Source organism: Bombus affinis, chromosome 10, assembly GCF_024516045.1.
Source record: "Bombus affinis isolate iyBomAffi1 chromosome 10, iyBomAffi1.2, whole genome shotgun sequence".
In the NCBI taxonomy this organism is placed as follows: domain Eukaryota; kingdom Metazoa; phylum Arthropoda; class Insecta; order Hymenoptera; family Apidae; genus Bombus; species Bombus affinis.
In genome coordinates this window covers 8,816,148-8,835,876 of record NC_066353.1, presented here as the reverse complement: position 1 = coordinate 8,835,876, position 19,729 = coordinate 8,816,148, and the positions used below count along the sequence as shown (strand labels likewise).

The 19,729-nt window shown below is 40.6% G+C and overlaps 2 protein-coding genes across 7 annotated transcripts in view; one reads left to right on the top strand and one right to left on the bottom strand.

Annotated features, from left to right (window-relative positions):
• The window catches only part of LOC126921084 (eukaryotic translation initiation factor 3 subunit G), a 31,707-nt gene extending 31,058 nt beyond the window's left edge, over positions 1-649 (bottom strand). Inside the window, exon 1 of the mRNA XM_050732323.1 lies at positions 391-649. The gene's annotated coding sequence lies outside the window, so the exon portion shown is untranslated. The remainder of the gene's footprint in view (positions 1-390) is intronic.
• The window catches only part of LOC126921081 (transcription factor cwo), a 38,120-nt gene that overhangs the window by 16,437 nt on the left and 1,954 nt on the right, over positions 1-19,729 (top strand). For 2 of the 6 annotated variants that reach the window (XM_050732312.1, XM_050732313.1), the window contains exons 3-5: positions 6,744-6,873; positions 18,880-19,063; positions 19,437-19,673. In XM_050732312.1, coding sequence (XP_050588269.1) covers positions 6,744-6,873; positions 18,880-19,063; positions 19,437-19,673 — 551 coding nt within the window. Of the gene's footprint in view, positions 1-5,797; positions 5,866-6,743; positions 6,874-17,635; positions 18,301-18,879; positions 19,064-19,436; positions 19,674-19,729 lie in introns of those variants that run through there. The other 4 variants (XM_050732314.1, XM_050732315.1, XM_050732318.1 and 1 more) reach the window with 4 other exon arrangements.

Genomic DNA, 19,729 nt, shown 5'->3' with positions numbered 1-19,729 from the left:
GGTCACGCGTGATTTCGACGGTTGTTTAGAAATGTCCGCATTAACCAGACTCCAACCGTGTAGCCCCGTTATTACGAGGACGCTGATCGAAACGAAAACGAAAGAGCTGACTCGAACGTTCGCTCGTTGAATACGTTTTATAAATATAAGACGATTTAATAAATAATCAAAGTTGTTTGTTGATTCGCGCATTCTCCCTTACTTTATTTACACAGCTTCGATTGAGTTTTTTTGTCGTATGTATAGATGGTAAAATTCAGATGAAAATCCATACGAACATCCGTTTGTTTTTTCAAGATCGAAAACGTATTAGCCACAACTAGAAGAATGTAACTCGCAATGTTTGTTTCGATATCCGTGAAGTTTGTTTTATCCATGCGAAACACTCACCAGCATTCCATTTTCTTAAGACAAACAAGGAAGCGTGTCCGTTGGTGCGTCGTGTCGGTACGAGGTTGCATCCTCTCGACCTCCTTTTTTGGACTTCCTTTTCTGTTTGGCCCGATTACCGACACAGTAGGACAATCAAAAACGGTTCGCGTGCATGAACGTGTTACGTCACGAGTAGAGTTTGCTGCACGCCGAGCGGAGAGTTCGCGGATATTCTTGTGCCGATGGGCGGATCCGTGTAATTGCAGCCGCTATTAATGGAGAGTAACTCGAAGTCTCGTTACGAAATCACAGCTCCGTCCATCCTGCGCTTTCGCGCGCACCTGATGAATGCCACCGTAATTCGCCGGATGCCAGAAAGAAAAAAAAAAAAAATTCTCGTCGCACGTGTGGCGCACGGGCAACGGAAGCCAGATAGAATTCACGGATACCAGCGTTTTGCAACTGTCGTTGGACTTTTAATGTAAGCTAATCATTGCGCAATCCCGCAACACGTGAACTGTGCCAGTTCGAAACGAGCACGGCCACGAAAACGACGATGGATTAATAAATTATCGTGGTTTAAGGCGCAAACAATTTTTGGCCCCTACGTATATATACGATATATCGGTGAAAAGTTTGACCGAGTCAAAGCGTCGTAATCCTTAGGATGCAATAAACTAATTCTGACCTAGAAACCTTATTCAAACGAAAGAATAGTAAAACATTATTGCTGGCAGAAATGAAAGATAAGAGTAGCAATAAATATCATTAATAAATCTATCGGAATATACATATACAATATATATAAAATATTGTATTTTATTTTGCTCTCGTAATTTGTAAATAATATCGGAGGTGACAGCAAACTTTTAAGTAGCAATGCGTTCGTCGAATTTGAAAAGACGGTACTACGAATGTTAAGTTAGCTTTGGCACTGATTCAGTCTGGAAATGTTGTCCCAGCGGGCGGAGGAAATTAATTTTACTAATTGTACCTTTCTGATTCAGCCGACTTGCGATAGAGATGAAAAACGAACGGCGAGGGATATTCATGATATTTTTGGTTCCCGTGATTCATATTTCGATATTAATATCAGGTCGTGTTACACTTTCGAAGTTTGGAAACTTGAAATTACTATATTTCGTAAGTTCTACGATTTAATTATCTTTTACCAGGAACGCTCCTACGAAATTGGGTCGAATTCTTCGTTCAACCGCCTTGAAAATTACTCCATCAATCCCTTCATACGCGGAACGTATCTACGATCGAACGTAGTTTCGCGTAAACAATTTAACAATTTCATCGAGTTATTAAGCTTTAACAATTTCGTCGAGTGTTCAAATAAAAATTCCGAACTTTCCATTTGGAGATCAACGTGGTTACACGGACAGTTCTGGCGTTTACTTACGAAAGCGTACAGACGACGTACAGAGGTGCGTGCAGGAATGGATGTACAGGTGTGCGTCGACGAACAGTGTGCAAGCGGTGCAAAAAATAAAGAAGAAGAAAGGGGGAACTGGAGTCACATGTCGGAAAATGTCAACCACGTGCAGATACACGAGGTTTCTCGCCTGTAACACGTTCAACGTGCTCGTGCTCGTGCAAGAAACGATGCAGAAAATTGTTTCAGATAATTTACTTGCGTGTTACATCATTTACATCTCAGCGAAGCGTGCGGAAAAAAATAGATACCGTGTAACGAACCGCTTGCTTGTCGATGAAGCCAAGGACGCTGTCTTGTTGTTTTTTTTTCTTTTTTTTTTTTTTTTTTTTTTGTCGAAAAACACGTAATCGGTATCAAACTGCGAGAGAGTTTAGCTTGTTTCACATACGTGTTTCTGCCGAGTACGCTCTATCCTTATTAACATTTTTATTACGATGGCATTCTTAATTTAACGCTAGAGTTATTGACCTATGTGTGCGTTTAAAAATACAGTACATAGATAATTATAATTATAGTGGTACGATGAAAATAAATAGGTATACATAAATACCTTAGATAAATAACAGCTATATCTTGTTTTAGTATAGCGTTGCGAACGCGCTCGACCTACCGGTATTTAAATCTTGTTAATGGATAAAGCTGATTCTTCAATCGTCTCTTAATTATTTTGATCGATAGTAAAATCAGTGATAGAAATTTAGAACAGATTGGATCGGAAAAGTTTCGAGCCAATTCTAAGCACGTTTCTCTATGTACGTTAATCATAATCACCTGCGATGCTTCAAATTTTCGACATCGTCGAGTGGTCAAAATCCACTATTACGCGTCGCATCATTATCGTCATTACATTTTGGTGTTGCAGCTACGTAAATAGATTGTTCGCAAATTGACAGCAAATGTCAAAGCGTGAAAGTAATATCATTAGTGGTTAAAGCGTTGCTAAGCATTACATAGACAACGGTACGTGACTGTACGATAATCACTCGACAATAATACGTTCCTTTCATTACACAAATTATGCGCCACGCGATTAGCCATGAAATTTCTCTATCGTGAATTCTGTTTCGGAGTTGCGCGACGAATAATAATAAAGAAACTTAATTTTATCGATTCGTGTATGTACAATTATATATCGATGTCCAAACATTGGTTTAACGTTTTTTCTGGTGTAATGACAGACGACATTGAATTAAATCATTTTCATCCACATGATACGAATAATTATTTGCACGATAAATTCTGAACGAAATTTGATTAATATACTTCATTAACCGATATCTTCCATCGTCGTAACGCTTCATTAATTTTTTACCAAAGAATCCTTCGTGTAATGAATTCGTAAATAACCGGAATCCGTTTTGAAAAGAAATAAAAAAAAAAATTAGAAATTTTGTATAATCTTGCCATCGCTATGTTAATTGCGCTAAACAAGGTTATTAAAGCTAATACGGAATTCTTATGCGAAATATCTTTACCGTTAACGCGAAACGCGGAGAAAAAAGAAAAAGATGCGACTGTTTTTCTTTCTCCTTGATCGCAAGAATCTCGCGTCTCTTTAACTCGTCGTACGTGTTACGTGATCGACCTAATGTTTAACACGAGCCGAGAAAGAGTGGGCACGTGTCGCGTCGACGGAATTTTATGTACAATTCCGCTACGAGGATATTGTCTTTATATAGCGCATAGCCTTCGGCGTAAAATGATTCTTAGTACGCATTTTAGATTTATAAACTGAGGGAAAAAAAGAAAAAAAGAAGAAGAAAAAAGACCAACAAGGAAACTCGCTTGACTGCGAGAAATTATTACCTAAATAGGTAATTTATTTACTCAGACATTCTGATGCTAATATACTTTTATCTTGTTTTCGATTTTACTTTACGAAACAGATAAATGTTCCTAGAAATTTGCACTTTTAAGAAGAACAAACAAAATCTTACGTTCTTACCAGCGCAGTATACGCGATGTAAGAAGGTACATCGTTCTACTTGCACTTGCCTGCGAAGCAACGATATTTTGTTTATTGTAGCCTAGCAAGACTTGTACCTCGGCTATTGAGTCATTCCAGACACACAGCTTTAATTATGTGTGCATAGTAATTAGCTAGTGCAACCGTTTGTGTATTCAACTATTCGCTATGGCGTAAGCTTAATTTGGAACGTCAGTCGTCACGCTTAGCAGTCGTTCGAAAAATACCGTTTACGTCTTAACAAAGGCATTATTGCATAACAAATTCCTCTTACGCAATGCCTCGTATCAAGTAAATAATATTAACGAATTGACAAGTTACAAGTTGTAGGTTGTAGGGATTTTCTTTCTTTATAATCGGAAACTCCGATTTTGAGCATAGAAAATTTCCTATCTCTGATTGGAGTACAAAGTTTCTTGGAATTGTTTCATTCCTTTGCTTTTAGGCGCCTCTTAGAAATTTATCGATACAACGCAATGCAAGAAAATTTATCAATACCGATAACTTGTAAAATTTCACTATGAATATCGCTTGAATTATATCCAAGAAGGTTGATCGTTTGGTACCGTTCAAAAATTCGAAACCGTTCAAAGTTTCCAGGTAATTAATTATTCTTACCGTATTGGTACATAACACAGTTGCATTTGCGATGTAAAAGGAAAACAGGAGCTAGCACGTTTTTATTCGGTCTCACCGCATTGTAATCGTTTCCTCGTCGATGACTGGTAAACGAGCTGTGACGGAAACCATTAGACGTTTGCCCGCTGAAAATCACGATTTCTTGCATCCACGTTCTGTGTGTATAGCGTGATTTAATTTGCGCGTAGTTATTCTACAAATTATCAAGTATCAAGCAAGTAATCGTCTTGTCGGACAATTTTTCAATTAAAAAACTTTGTACGACATTGAAGCGTACAATGGTGAATGAGATCGAAGAGAATGCTCTATGAATAACTTCGAAGAGAATATTTGCTGAATAGTCCATCTATTAATATCATCTAGCTGTTTCGGTACGTACAACCTTTCCTTCTGATAATGGCTCATAGTTTGAAGGAAATTCCAAAATTAACCGATTGTGTCGGGTATTTTTCTGGATGAATTACGGTGGAATTTTTTAAAGGAAATTCTGTAGAAAAAGTTATATCTTTAAAAGCTGTTTAACATCGATCAACATCCGTATAGTGTAACTTGTAATAGCCTGTGTAATATAACTTTACCAAAAAAGTAAGGAACACGGGTAACGTCAAATATCTTAACACGTCTTGAAAAATGAAAAATATTAGACAAAACGTTTTAATTAAGTTTTATTACGTTTTATTAAAGTACCAACAAATTTTTTTATCCCTTTCGGATATTCGCCGTCTATGTATGTATTACTTATTCATAGGCTGTCTGATCGATCTTATACCTAGCGATTGACTCTGTTAATTCGTTGGAAAGCTACGTTTTGCCCTACATTAGCGAGGGTGATTCTCTCTAGACCTTATTGTATTCGTTGTGATTCAATGCTCTTTGAACGCGACGAATCGCAAATATCTGAGAACCTTTAAGCTGTTCCTCAATATTTATGTCGATGGGAAAACGGGGGTATCGTTAAGGCTGTCGTAGCGTTCGGTCAGCTGCACGGTGAACCGGTGTCAGCTGCAACTTTTACGCGGTACGACATTGCTGGTGTTATCAATAATGCGCGGATACTCGTGCCTTTTCCGTCGACTCTATTTACAGCAAGAAATCTATAACGGGGCAGAGGACGTGGACGTGTCGGGTTATTGACTGAAACGTTCGCTTCGTAGTTCGAAACGTTACGTAAAGTGTGCGCCTACAGCTGCGGCCGAGCTGCATGGACGACGATCATTTCCGCCTAGAGAAATTCCGCGAGTAACGCGCCGATCGATGAACACGTGCTCGACATCTGGTAACTCGTCCGCATCGCGGAACTTCGTTCCATTTACCCATTGATTCTTCAAACTCGTTCGGATTAATCGACTCGTTCGAATTCGAGCTACTCGAAGCAAGTAACGACTCGACTAATGAGAACGAGAATAGAAACTTCAGTGGATATTTCGAGACAAGTAAATAACAGGTTCGTATACATTTGTCAAAATGTTTCAATTTATTGGAACCTTGAAGTTGCTTGCGATTTATTATACGTGTACGTTCTTGCCTATTATATATATCTGTTCGTGTATATTTGTATAAATTAAAATTTCCAACATACGCCGAAACGTCTATTCCTTGTACATTACGAAACGCATAATTCAGGCATGAGACTTCCAAGAATTTGTTTTTTATTATTTAGTAAAATATCTGATAAACGATCTCCGCGAATCGTGAAAATTATAAATTTCTTATAATTCCAACGATCACTAGAAGTCGTAAAGTATCGTCCGCTAATAAATCACAAACTCGTCGTTCGGAGAGGAATTCGCATATGTTTGCGCGTCGAGTAATCGTAATTGAGAAAATCAGTTTTACGACCACGAGTTTTGTTAGCTTGCACGGCGGTGGTGATCCGCGTTTTTCAACATTTTACAACGATACATTTCTGGCTGGATCTCGAGCAGCATTTTTCGAGAGTTTTACGAACCCTCGACGTTTCTACTAAAACTCGCACGAATGTGAAAGCGACGAGAGTTATTCGAACACGACATCCTTTCTGCTGTCGCTGTGCCATTGTTCACGGAACTGTCGCGGGAAATTTCTTTTCGTCGGAGCACCATGCGTCACGGTGCAATCGCGACAGGAATTCACGATCTTTACGTGACTGCCGTTACGAAATTCCAAGGATCGAATTTTGAAATCGTTTCACCTGATATCTCGCCCATTAGGGACTAAGCGTTGAAACAACCCGTAAAAGTTGTGTAAACGCGATATTATCGACGTGATATTATTAGCGATATACGAGGAATAAAGAAAGCGAGCTAGACTCTGGTATAAATGGATGCTATGTTTTGTTTGCAGTCTGGATGCTAGATCTTGCAAGGACGAAATATACAGGATGGGAATAGGCGCTGGGTATTGCGAAGGAAACTTGAACTTTGCTACAGCCTCCGAGGATGACGAGGTTTATACCAAGAAGAAGGTTTCTAGGGTGAGTCGTTTTGTCTTCTCTTTGTATTATTCACCGTGTCACCGTTTTTGTTTTCTTCGTAAGATTCGGAAGAAATTGAAAGAGACTAAGAGACTATGCTAGCTAGCGGTTTACGACTATAGTAACCGCGATATGTATCAATCTTCGCGAGTTCGTATACGGTACAGAGACCGGAAAGGCCGCGGTAAGATCCGTCGCTCGAGGAACCGGTATTTAGGCCAGCATAGAGAAAGGTTTTCCGTGTTTTCGAATCGACTGGTGATGCAACAGCTGGTTGCCGCCGATGACGGTCACGTTTCTCGAAAACGAGGGTTGCGACATCGCGTCTGGGCGAAATTGGTTTCAGCATGGCGTTGTACGTACCTTGGCCAAACTTATAAAAGCCTTTCTTATTTATTATAAAATCCCTATCGAATTTCGACTTTCGATAAATTTTCGTTCGCGCGTTTCCTTTGATTCGTCGTCGATTATTCATTCAAACTGTGGTTCAGGTTACGATTCTGTTATATTAACGAGCAATACGTGCCAGAGAACGTGGCCCCTCGAGACGCATATCGCGTCTCGAGGAATGCACCTGTTAAAGTCGTTGACGAATTATTCGGATCGCTGGCATCGCCACGTTGTTTGGCAGTATAGCTTGATTTTACGAGGTTGGCCAGGTGTGGCGGATTCTCCGCTCGGCAGTTTCCATTACATAGGTTCGTCACACGATATAGGTACGGCTCTTTCATGAATATTTTATATGGGCGATTAACCATTACGCCAGAATTATGACATTGATATCCCTGGCTTTTTTTAAATTGATCGAACTTACGCGAGACGAAGTAAAATTAATATTTATGCGTTTCAGAATACGTTAACGGTTTGCTCCTTTTACGATTCATATGTTTTATGTATAATCCCTTAAAACGTATCGCCGAGAAAAATATTTTAGAATTAAAAATCATTTCGTACTTAAGGAAGCTGATAATTGGACGTAAGAAACGCGTTATTCGATTCAATCAGCGATTCTAATGTCGCGTATCTTTCTACTTTTTGCGCTTTTTACTTTTCTTTACGAGCGTTGCGTAGCTTCGACGACATAAATTTTATTTTCGCACGATATATCGTATCTATATATCGTAGCAATAAACGCAAATAGACACGAAGCGAATCGATTCCAGGAAAACGGTTTGTCGCTGGTTTAAGTACGATCGCTAAACAGGTATTAGCTCGAAGAAGCTTCGATCACGCGCGCTCCAATTTCCGTAGAAAAACAATAGTACTGTCTAACCGATTGCGTGATATATATCGGAGAATATAAAACCTTAGGTAGTGGCGCGGCATTTTATCTCGATAAAAATGGCCCGATAAAACGTGACGATGATCGAAGATTCGCAAGAAGGGAGGTCGGCTTGTTCTGAATTAATATTTACACGCAACGGGCATGCGACACGCTCGTGAAACGATATCCTGTTCATTCTGTAATTGCATCGGATCACGTGCAACGAGCACGTTCGAATCTCTGGCGTCGTGTCTGGCGTGAAACGTGGGGAATGCCGGTTTTGGCAGGGGCTGGCTTCGCGATTAGAGCAACGTGGCGCGTCGTATCGCGTTGCGTCGAGACATCCAGCATCATTCAAGGCAACTTGCACAATTGCTTTTGCGTGCGTCCGCTGCACTTGCGTCGTTGAAGATTCACGCACGGATAATTCTAATTCACGTGTTACTAGCTTCGAAGGAACCGACCGCGTTCTCTCGTTCTCGTCGATGTCTGTCGGCGACGATCGATTCGGTTGTGATTTAAATCGAGGGGTGGCTCGAACCAAGGGACTGCAATGGCAAAGATCGTAAAGTAAAAATCAATATTAGCACGATGGCAGTCAAACGACGGAGCCTTCAAAATGCTTGGTCGAATCGTAATAACGAGGTTTTTCGTTACGCTTCTTAAAAGTCTTAAAAATGATGTATCACGCACAATGTGTTCGATGCTCGCATCGAAAGGAACGTGCCATCTCTCGATCGGTCGTGCCACTTTTACATAAGTCCACAGTTCACGATACACGTTGCGATCAGACGTGCACGAACAACAACGTTGTACAGTCATTAATGAAAGCGCTTTAATCGTTTGCGAAAGGCGACGCAATCTTACTGTTGATTACAACTACGACTGATAATTAGCAGGGATCCTGTTTATTTTCGTAAAGTTCCCCATGGTGATGCCATCCGTGGCGTAACGATCATTCCGATTACATTTATCATAGCAAACGTTTCGTTTTAAGCGGAAGATGCCAATCGAGGCACAAACGTCGTGAATCGAAGGGCTCGTAATAAAAATAAGATCTGTTAAGTTTTACGACTCTTTGGATAAATCAACGCGCGAAGACAGCAAGGGAAGCGTACACGAGTTGCATCTGCTGTTTTATAAACGTTCTATAAATTTGATTTCGGTTGAAAACTCTGTTGAAACTCTGAAACTTGCCGAAAGTGGGGCACTGAATGCGTTCGCAATGATTCGTGCATATACATACACATACGTATATACAAGAATTAGTACGAAATATATTCGAAAAAGTTGGAGGTATTTATAGAATGTGTTATTTTTAGAACGTGTCTGAAATTGGAGGATAAATTCTGTGCTTCGGTACTGGTTTCGCGATTTCTATGCTTCCTAGATCCATTATCGGTTCTCGTTCAGGAAGTGACCGTTGAGCGTGACGAAGCATCTCCTCGCGATCACGTAAACCAAACGACCGATCACGCGGATTCGCGATGCAAACGAATGCCTTCTCTCGGCGATTATAGCGAGCGTGTAACAGGGAATTCACGGCGAAAGAAACGCGGCTTTCGGTGTTCACGCCCGTACAGCTAATCGATACAAAAGTTGGGAATTTCAAGTGGCCTGCTTTCATCGCTAGGTCGCTTTATGGTAATTCGCGGATTACATTAGAATTTCAAGAACGCCCGAGGGATTCAGTGACCCCCTAATTTTCACGCGCAACAACTTTCCAATTCCTCGTCATGTCCGAACGTCCGTGCGATCGCTCCTCCAGACACGCGACATCTTTTTTCAAACGAATCGAAATTACGAAAGGAATTGACGTTGAGACGCGATGAAAGCATCTTGCCCGGGAAATTCGCGCAGTAAAGTTCATATTTTATCTTGCTGTAGCGACGACGAGCGACCGTGACGAAGTCCATCGCGCTTTCTTTTTCCTCTTCGCTCGATGCAAAGTCAATTTAGCGACGAGACGATTCTAAGCGGTTGACCGAAAAAGCGTTCTTATCGGCTTCGCGATACGCTTATTACGAACTTTGATTTGGACTAAGTTTCCGTTAAAATCGGACGGCCAGTTGCGAAAGTGTCGATCGGATTGGTAACGTAAGCTCACGCTTATTTTCGTGAAGACACGAGCACTTAAAAATAATTTATTTCGCGACCCGCTCGAAACGACGACGTCTCGCCTATCCTTGACTCGATTCTAAGGATCGGCGCAGAGTCGAGAGTCTCTCTCTCTCTCTATATATCTTCGAAATCGTCGCGACTGCCAATTCAGGTTGTCAAATCGAAGCTAAGGTGAAAATCTCCGGCTCTTTATCTTCTGTTACGCAATCACCTTCGTTTTCTTGTCGTTATATAATCTCGATCGATTTGGAGAGGATCGGTGGTTGAAAACATCGGACGCCTGCGATGTCAAGCATTTTCTTTTTTTAGTAAAGATCCTGTAATCTCGAAAGTTTGTTCTCGTACTTTAGTCTTATGTCGTGATAATACCTGTTTCGATTAGAGCTTACGGCCGAGATTACGGAGAAATCGTAGAGCGAAGCGAAGATACGACATTTGAAAAATGGTAATTCGTTTGAACTGATTTGAGAATAATCGATCTACGGTATAAAACGGTATGCGTCTGTTGGAGAAATTTTGTTCCGTTTGTTAGAACTTGCTGAGCGGATATCGATGTTCGTCATTTTGTTAATCGATGCTTCTCGCGAAACGTCATGGTAACTTCGATAAGCGTTCATTTTAAATAAATATTCGAAAGTTTCTTAAAATTAGAAAATAACCGATTGATAAAAATGCTAAAATATATAAAGCTCGAGTTGTTGAAACTATTCTCTAAAGCGTATTTTTAAAGAAGCGACGATGCGAGTAAAAATGGGGTGCAAAAAGGGAACTGCGGTTTGGCTCGAATTTATCGATAAGTTGAATTTATCAACGTTACCTACGCAATTTTCCACCAGAACGGTATACGAAAATGTTCGATATTTTATGTTTTTTTCCTCTTGAATTTCTTACGACGCTATCAGTGATACCTTGTGACCTGTTTTTGACATGTTTCGTACTCGGATTAAGTTGCTGCTCGATTAACATCTCGATTAAACCAGGTTGTCAGATAAACTCTCTTGTAATAAACACGATGATTGTTCTACGTTACAGATATCGAGGTATCCAGATACTTTGGCTCGAAAAATTCAATCAAGTTTCCATCGTACTCCGGTTATTTTGAAATTACCACGAGTTTTCCATTACTTCTTACCGATCGAATATTGTGTTATTATATCGCGAATCGAATAATTCTAAGAGTTTGTTTTTCCCTGTTATACGTTTTTGCGCATATCAGTCGTTGCATACGTATCGAATCACCCGGAGAACGGTACAAGTGATAAGGTAAAAAATAGGTAGGGTGTTTCTTAATCCCCTACTCCAGTAAATCGTAATTTTCCATAATAGTCTTCTATGCAATAATTTCCCACGTGCTCGATTCCCGTCGCTCGAACGAACACGTTATATAAGGAAATCGACATTTACGACTTTCACAGATTTTTATTTATATCTTAATTACTGTCATACAACCATTTAATTATGATTAATACGTATAATTGTTTAAATAAATCTGTTGCCGCGATAATTTTATCGTATTTAATTATCTTATCGTTTCTTGCAATTATCCAGAATTTAATACAATTGATAAAGTAAAAATACCTATTCGCTTTTAATTTTCGCAGATATCTCATAATTGATGGTTTCTTCCTTTTTTTCCTTTTCTAGCTCTGTCATTCCTCTAACAAACGATGCTTAAATATAAATAACTAGATAGATATAGCCTTACATAGATATAGATACATTTAATTTATTTCGTAATGAATTAACACTCGATGGAATTGATTATCTTATCGTTATTTAGGATTAAATACGATGGAATGGAGAATCGAATCGTAACCTTCGGAATGGTTTGGTGAATGCAAGGTTCTCCGATGAATTTCCCAGAAGTATGGTTTGTACGCGGTCGTTTTTTCTTCTGAGCGATGCACGACGTGTCGCGGATGTGCTCGATGGCACGAACGTGATTTTCACACCACCGTAACGTTTCACGCGGGGAAATACCTGACCGGATTCTCGGTCATGGCTTCGGCAGTGAGTCAGGGTCTCGATACAGCTTCTACGTCATCGGGTGTTACCACGGGCCAATGACGATCCCCAAGCGCGTACTCTGCTCGCGATTAAACCGTCTAAGATTAGGCGATGCTTCTTTGGGTTTGCTTTTTATAGTGTTCACTCGTCGAACAAGAAGAATATTTCAAACATACTGTTCACACGCTACAAGATAAATATTTGCTACGAGTATACGTATCCTTTTTTCCTTTCGCCTTTTTTCATTTTTTCATCGACACCTTTTTTTTTTTTGGATAACCAAGAAAAAAGCTCGAAGTTTGCCATAAGTTTTTATGTCGTCTGGTGTATTGGCATTCCTTCGTTCGTATGCAATCGACATACGTACAATAAAATCAACGTTTGCTCACTAATTCGATTCTCATACTTTCGAAACGATCGACGTTTTATCGTCTATTTAAAGTGTAAACGATCGGAAAGTCAAATAATTTTCTGTGTGTATGTAATGAACCTTGGCGAATCCACGCGAAAGAAATGAAATACACGTTTCACGTAAATTATCATTAAGTCGCGCTGTTCTTAATCGCTTTCTTCCTAAATTTCATGACTTGTATCTTGCTTTTTTTTTTCAATTAAATTCATATTATTCAAATATCGCAGGTATTGGAACTTACACGTTGGTTTTTGGAATAACAGTTTATGGCGGAGTAACAACGATTTAATTAAAAGCTGTTTGACTGACGTAGTTATCAGATATATGTACTTACGCTTTTCTTTGCTCAACCACATTTTCTTACCTAACCGCTCCTGTTCTATGTCTTTCACGCGAGCCACAAGCAGTAGCGGTCTCTCGGTAGATGTTCCGTTTCCTTGTCTGTTTTGCACGTGACAATCGAGATAATGCGAGTCACGCGCCTCTACGAGTTTTCTGAAACTTCGTAGAGTAGCGTAGAGTAAGTACGTTTATCGCGTTTCGAAGAAAACCTGTTCGTAACGTCGCGCGAAAAAGTCTTTAGCTTATCTCTTTATGCAGATCGTATTTTCATTCTCGTGATTCGAAATGATTAGTTGTTTGTGAAACGGAGTAACATGGCCAGAAAATCGTTTTGACCCTCGTTGGGCGTTCGAGAAAAAACGCTCACGAAGCGATGATTATCAGTAGCGACCCAAATAATAATAACATTGGTATAGAAACGATGTGCGCGAACTTATTCGTGTTCCACAAGAGCAGCGACCTTTTTTATGTCGTTCAAGTTACGAACGTTGTGACACGAATTTTACAGAATTCGCGTGTCACCATTAAAAAGATTTCCATTGTTACAAAGTACCCTGCTTTCGCTCAACGCTCTAACTCTACTTTTCTTTTAGTCTCGTTTAGTTTGGTAGCGAGATGAGCTTAGATTAGAAAAATTGAATTTTTACGATATTCGATATTTAACAGTAACTTTTCATTTCGAATTTCCATTTACGAGTTACGAATTCTCGCCTATTCAAAAATTGTCATTTGTACGTTGTTCGCGATAGAAAATTTTCAAATTTGCTTACCTCTACTTACTTGTTATATAGAGGTTATTACCTCTTACTTTTTAACCTCACATATTCCGCTCTTTTCGTTTAGCGATACTCTTAACGTGCCGTCATTTTTAAAATCGTTTCTAGAGACAATATTTACTTCCAAATCTATTAGATGCAGTTATTTGACTTTAACGAGCATTTAAATTTACATTCGAAACGTTTCCATAAGTTATGTTTAAAGTTCCTAACATCGAACATTGACTGCTATTATTTCTTAAAATAGAACGGTACGACTGAATAAAACGATCGTACAGACCGTGTCGCTCGACTGTTACGGATCACATAATGGTTATAGACTGAACTGGACTCGGTTATAAGCGAGATCCCTGTAAAACTAACCTTAGGTATCGTGTAATTTCATAGTTTCGCGCTAAACATAGCCGACTAAATTGAAAGGTCGCGAAATTGTATCGAAATAGAACGACAAACGAATTTCATAGCCGAGCTGAATACAATCTTCCTTCGATTCAACTTACATGCACAGACAGATAACTGTTATCTCTTCTCTTCGTTGCACCGTTGCACGTGTTGCACGTTGCGTGTCACTGATTCGTCTCGCACGTGATGCCATCTAGTCACCGATTAGTTAAATTCCCCATATTTCAACAGAGTTGTCTGTTTCGGCAACTACTGACTTTCCTACTTACTGAGAAACAACGATTATACGCTCTGTCCCTCTCCCGTTCCTTCGCATTTTTAATTCTTTGTCTCTTATTATAACCTTTGTCTTTGTCTTTCGTCTTTGCAATCGAAATACGAATTTCAAAGACGAAGAAGAGATACCTTTCTCGAGCGAAATAAACACTCTGCTAATAACTTTTGTATTCTTCAAACGTGCTAATTATGCACATAATCGTTAAATAACTCGTCGCAATATATTCATTATGGAAATGTGACTGTATGGAAGTACGGGCCAGTGAATCATTCGACGATATCGCTTGTTTGCTTTAACCGTATGAAATACTCACTTGTTATTTTGTCTCCGGCGAATGAAGCGCACGACCGGCGTGAAATTGTCGATCTTGTTACGAAATGGCTGGTTGTTCCCTATGTTTTTCGCCTGTAGTGCCCCCTGCTATTCCTTATCGAGATACAAAAGGGGGAATTCGTATTTTCTTGTCACGTGTTTCGTTGGAGTTTGATTACGAACAAACGGAGCGTCACGAGGGCTTGACGTAGACGTAACGATTGCTATGAGCTTTCTGCGAACGAGACGCAAGTGCGTCGTTATGGGATATCGTCTTGGACTTCGCGCGGTGCCATTAAACGAAGTCGATAACGGAGCTTTCTCGATAACCGATCGGAGGTTAATCATACTTCAGTGGACCGGCGCGATGCAGATTCGATTCTGGAAAATAGTGCCTCTTGGTTTGGACTTTAGTACAACCTCTATCGCGTTTCTTCACCGGCGTAAAAATCTATCAATACCATGATTCTTTATTTCGCCAATGTGTTTCCGTTTATAGCTAATACATCGTTCATATGGGATATAAAGAAGGCACTATGATTCTCGCGAACGTTGCGTTTTTGCGGAATTTATAGCCGCATTGATTGATATTAATAAACGATTGGACTACATGATATTAGTCAGGATACTATCGCAATATATGATTGGAATAGCAGTGTGTGTCGATCGAAGTCGAACCAACGACTAACGTTTCTTTTACTCCTGGGAAATCATAATAATTTATGTTCGTAACAAAAATAATACGTAGCCAGTTGCGTCAGAGTTGCTAAAAACAGCACGTGTCCATTCACAAGGTGTTGTTCGTAATCAGTCTCGCACGTTTCTTCTCGTAAATGTATTTTTCGCAGTCAACGTGATCATTCGTCCACCGGAGACATTAGATATGCGATATTCTAGAATTAGTCGACTTATGCGAAAAGGAATGCTTCATATGCATCGAGAGTGGCGAGTTTCCGTGAGAAGCTATGTAATTGTTCGTGTTACTGGTACAGTCTTATCAGCAACGGAATCGGCGATTTAACCTTTGATAAACATTCGGATCGCATAAAATTTTTTTCAAATCATTTATATCCGTTTCTCTATCTTCGCTTAAATTTTTATTCAAACAGCATTATCATCCTCGCACGGAATTGTTGTTCTTTTCTTCTTATCAAGGCCATTCATCTTTCCTACGTCAAGATGTAAAGTCTTCGTAGGAAGGCACGTTTCCGGGTACAAGCGACGTGAAAAACACGTTTCGCAATAATATATTAAAATCAACGGTCGTGCGTTCTAGCTTTCTGTTATCCGATTTGCTTATTCAAACGAGTTGGATAACAATATATTAATATTCGAACGTTTCGTTTTTATATCTAATGCGATGTTACGGATGATAAAAACTATCGTTTACCTAGGTAGCTACTAAAAAAGTTGTAAAACGAGAAGAGTTTTTTAAGACGTTTCTTTTATTTACCGATCAACTTACCAGTGATATTTCTGCTTTTCGGTAAAGTCATCGTTATCGACTCACTATGTCGCTTGGCTTAAATTGGGCGAAGTTTTCTTTTTCGTAGTTATAAAAGCGCCCAGTGTGCGGCGATCTCGGCCGAAGCGTTTTGCCAATTTAAAGAACCGTAACGTTTTTGCTGCACCGAATTACCGACCGATCTAACGGTGAACCGAACGATGCTCGATCGCGGTAAATTTTTCAGCTCGTCCAAACGATTATCGATCGGCGGATAAAGCGCACCGTTGAGCCGATACTTTGTAGCGTGTCTTAAATACGAACCCAGACGTACCGTAAAATGCTTACAGCGTTCGTTTGTTATTACCAGTGGCGATGAAGCTGCTAGATCCGGTGATACCCGGTTATCGTTTAAAAAACACCAGGAGGTCAAGCGTTTCTCGATAAACTCTGGTCATAACACAGGCTTCGATGTCAGCCGCAAAGTTCTCCCTGGTCCGGTTATATCCGGAATGTCGATAACTCGACCCCGTTAATGTGGTTCCCTAGTGATTTTTCACGATCCGGCTCCTTTCCCGGATCGCCGCGCTGTTCTCGTCGCGTCTCGTCGAATCAGCAGAAACGTCGAAGTCGAGGGTCAACGAGCAATTCTCGATTACAGTTCGCTGTACCGAGCCTGTACATCGAACGCTATAGCGTTCGTCGGATAATGCCACGAGGACGAACTTCGTGGTATCGAGTTTATTTCGTAGGATCTTCCCTTTCATTTATTACCTTTTTCCTCGTTAAGCGTACGATAATTCGCAGCGAGGTTTGTTCCAACGATTACGATAAAAGCATCGATCTCGCAAATTCGCCGATACTCGTTCCTACATTTTTCTCTTATAAATTCGCATTTCGATTTCGTCGAGGAACGCCTATGCGTTCCGTATTCCGATTTCCTTCGTTTCGTCCAACTACACAGGCTTTCCTAAAATACCATTACGGCAACTGCGATCATAAACATTTGGCCAGGCTCCACGATCGCGATTCCGTGGCACCGATGTGAAATAATTTATTTTATCTTGCCACGTGCGTGATTAGTCGTGGTCGGTGCATGTATCTGGTTCAAGGCGGTAATCCGCGTGCTCGTCGGTTAGAAAGAAGGCGCTCTCCTCGACGCACGGTCGCCGCTTTTTTCGCCGCGGTTGGCGTTAGCGGCGATTCAGTTCGAGCCGTGTGCATCGAATGCACTCGCGTGCGAACGAAGAAAATTGCCACGGAAGAGAATTCTCGGGGCTGGCTTCCTCGGTGAAACGTGTTTCCTCACGTGTTGGGCGTTATGCATCGCGCTTACAACACGTGATAGCGGCGGCGCGGCGTCATCGTCGAAGCGGCATCTCCCTCCTCGTTAAAGGAACGTAGGCGCCGCCGGCTGTGGATCGCAGTCGTGGTCGTACCATATCGAAGCACGCATAGTGTGTCGCTGCCTTCGCGACGTCGTACGAGTCGTATCGTTTTGTCTCGTTTTATCGACGGTGTTCCTCTATTTTCGTCGAGTTTATACGAGACGTTGCTTTCCTTTACGACAGTATGCGCAACTCTCTGTCGTTTCTTTATCGAATATATCGTTAATTATCGTATACATAGATCGTGAAATAGAAGTATCTTTCTGCAGTGGATACCACCGAAGTAACGTTCGCCGAGATTCGAATCGAGTGACGTCTTTGAAAGGGGGCGATATAGAGGCGCGATTCGTGGAAACGTTCGAACGTGCCACTTACAGCAATATTCTTGGATGTAAGATACAATTTCGTCAGGCTTCTAATTAAATTGCTAAGAGGGCCCTCTCGTAGCGTGCCACCATTCCGCCAAGTTGTTCGCGCCTGTGAGTGTCTGTGATTGTACGATTACTTGAAAACGGAGCAGGACTACGGTGTATTAGTTTTCACGCGTTCTTGCGTTCCAAACACGATGGTGACGCACAGTATGGACAATATTTTGAACATGCAATATTACACCGCGAATAGCCACGTCGATGCGGTAGCGCATTCACCACCGTTGAGGAAGAGACGCTGTGTGAATAAAGAGGTGACATCTTATTTCATGATCGGCAATTTTCTTCTTTTTCAAGCCGCGCCACTTTGTTTTCTCCTTTCGCCGGGCATTTTGCGAACCGTCTTTTTCGCTTCTTTTCCAACTCGAAGTTCAACAAATTCGAGAAATTTCGGTCTTTGTTTTCGAATTTACCGTATCTTAAATAGTGCGGCGAAACGTGCTCGTTATCGAACTGCATCTACGTAGCAGGAGAATCGTGGCATCTGTGTCGAAAGCACAAAGTGACATCTAACATGGTCCGACTCGTAATCGTCTTTTTGCATCGTATCAACCAAATTCGCCAAATGCAAACGTAACGTTCTGCTACATATCGGATATCGCGATTATTTATCATAGATCGGAAAAATTGTTGGCAAGCTTCAGATAACGTAACAATATTACCAACGACGTCATACATACTGCTCGATCATATACACACGCTCTCGGAATAGCGCAATGATGTATCGTATTGTTAATTATCTCGTGGAAACGATCGATTCGCTATCATCTTCGTTGTCTGACGAAAACGATCGAAAGTTTTAGTAACGTGTTATTTCTTTTCTGCTGTTGCAGCAAGATCCAATGTCTCATAGGATTATCGAAAAACGCAGGAGAGATCGTATGAATAATTGTTTGGCCGACTTGAGTAGGCTCATACCGGCCGAGTACTTGAAGAAAGGCCGAGGAAGAGTGGAAAAGACCGAAATCATTGAAATGGCTATACGTCACATGAAACATCTTCAAGGTCTTCGACAAGGTACTAATCAGATTAATCGAAAAGAATATTTAGATTAGATAATTAGGCTTTGCAAAGAATGCTTGTAATTTTTTTAACCACTCAGCCACGTTTGAACATTTTTGTAAGATTTTTGAAAATAACTTAATAACAATTTCTTATTACTTTTTACTTAATTTCCTGGAAGACAACAATTCTCTTACAAAAATGTCGACCAATATGAAATTACATGTCCCGTGATTATCCTTTTGACAGTATAGTAGATATATCTGGGTTTATTTCGTTAAACGGCGTGTGTCACTTAATGTTTAGTGATCTCGCTTGGAAATAGTTGACACCAACTTTGGCCATATCGATAATTTGTCGTATTTACGAAAGTTTTATCAAATTTCAGAGTCGAAACACCCAGCCGTGACGTCGGTGCACACGCATCCAGAAGACAGCGTGGACAGTGTATCGCATTCGACTATCGCATCTACCGCGGCAGAACACTACAGGCTGGGTTTCCAAGAGTGTCTGAGCGAAACCGTGCATTTCCTCGTGGAGGTGGAGGGCTTTTTTGCCAGAGACTCTTTATGTGTTCAACTGATCAATCATTTGCAGCAGCACTGCGAGAAGATCCTAGCTACCAGTGAGTAAAAGTTCTTATGAAATGAAACAGCGAAGGTTAGCGTAAGTTAGTATAGC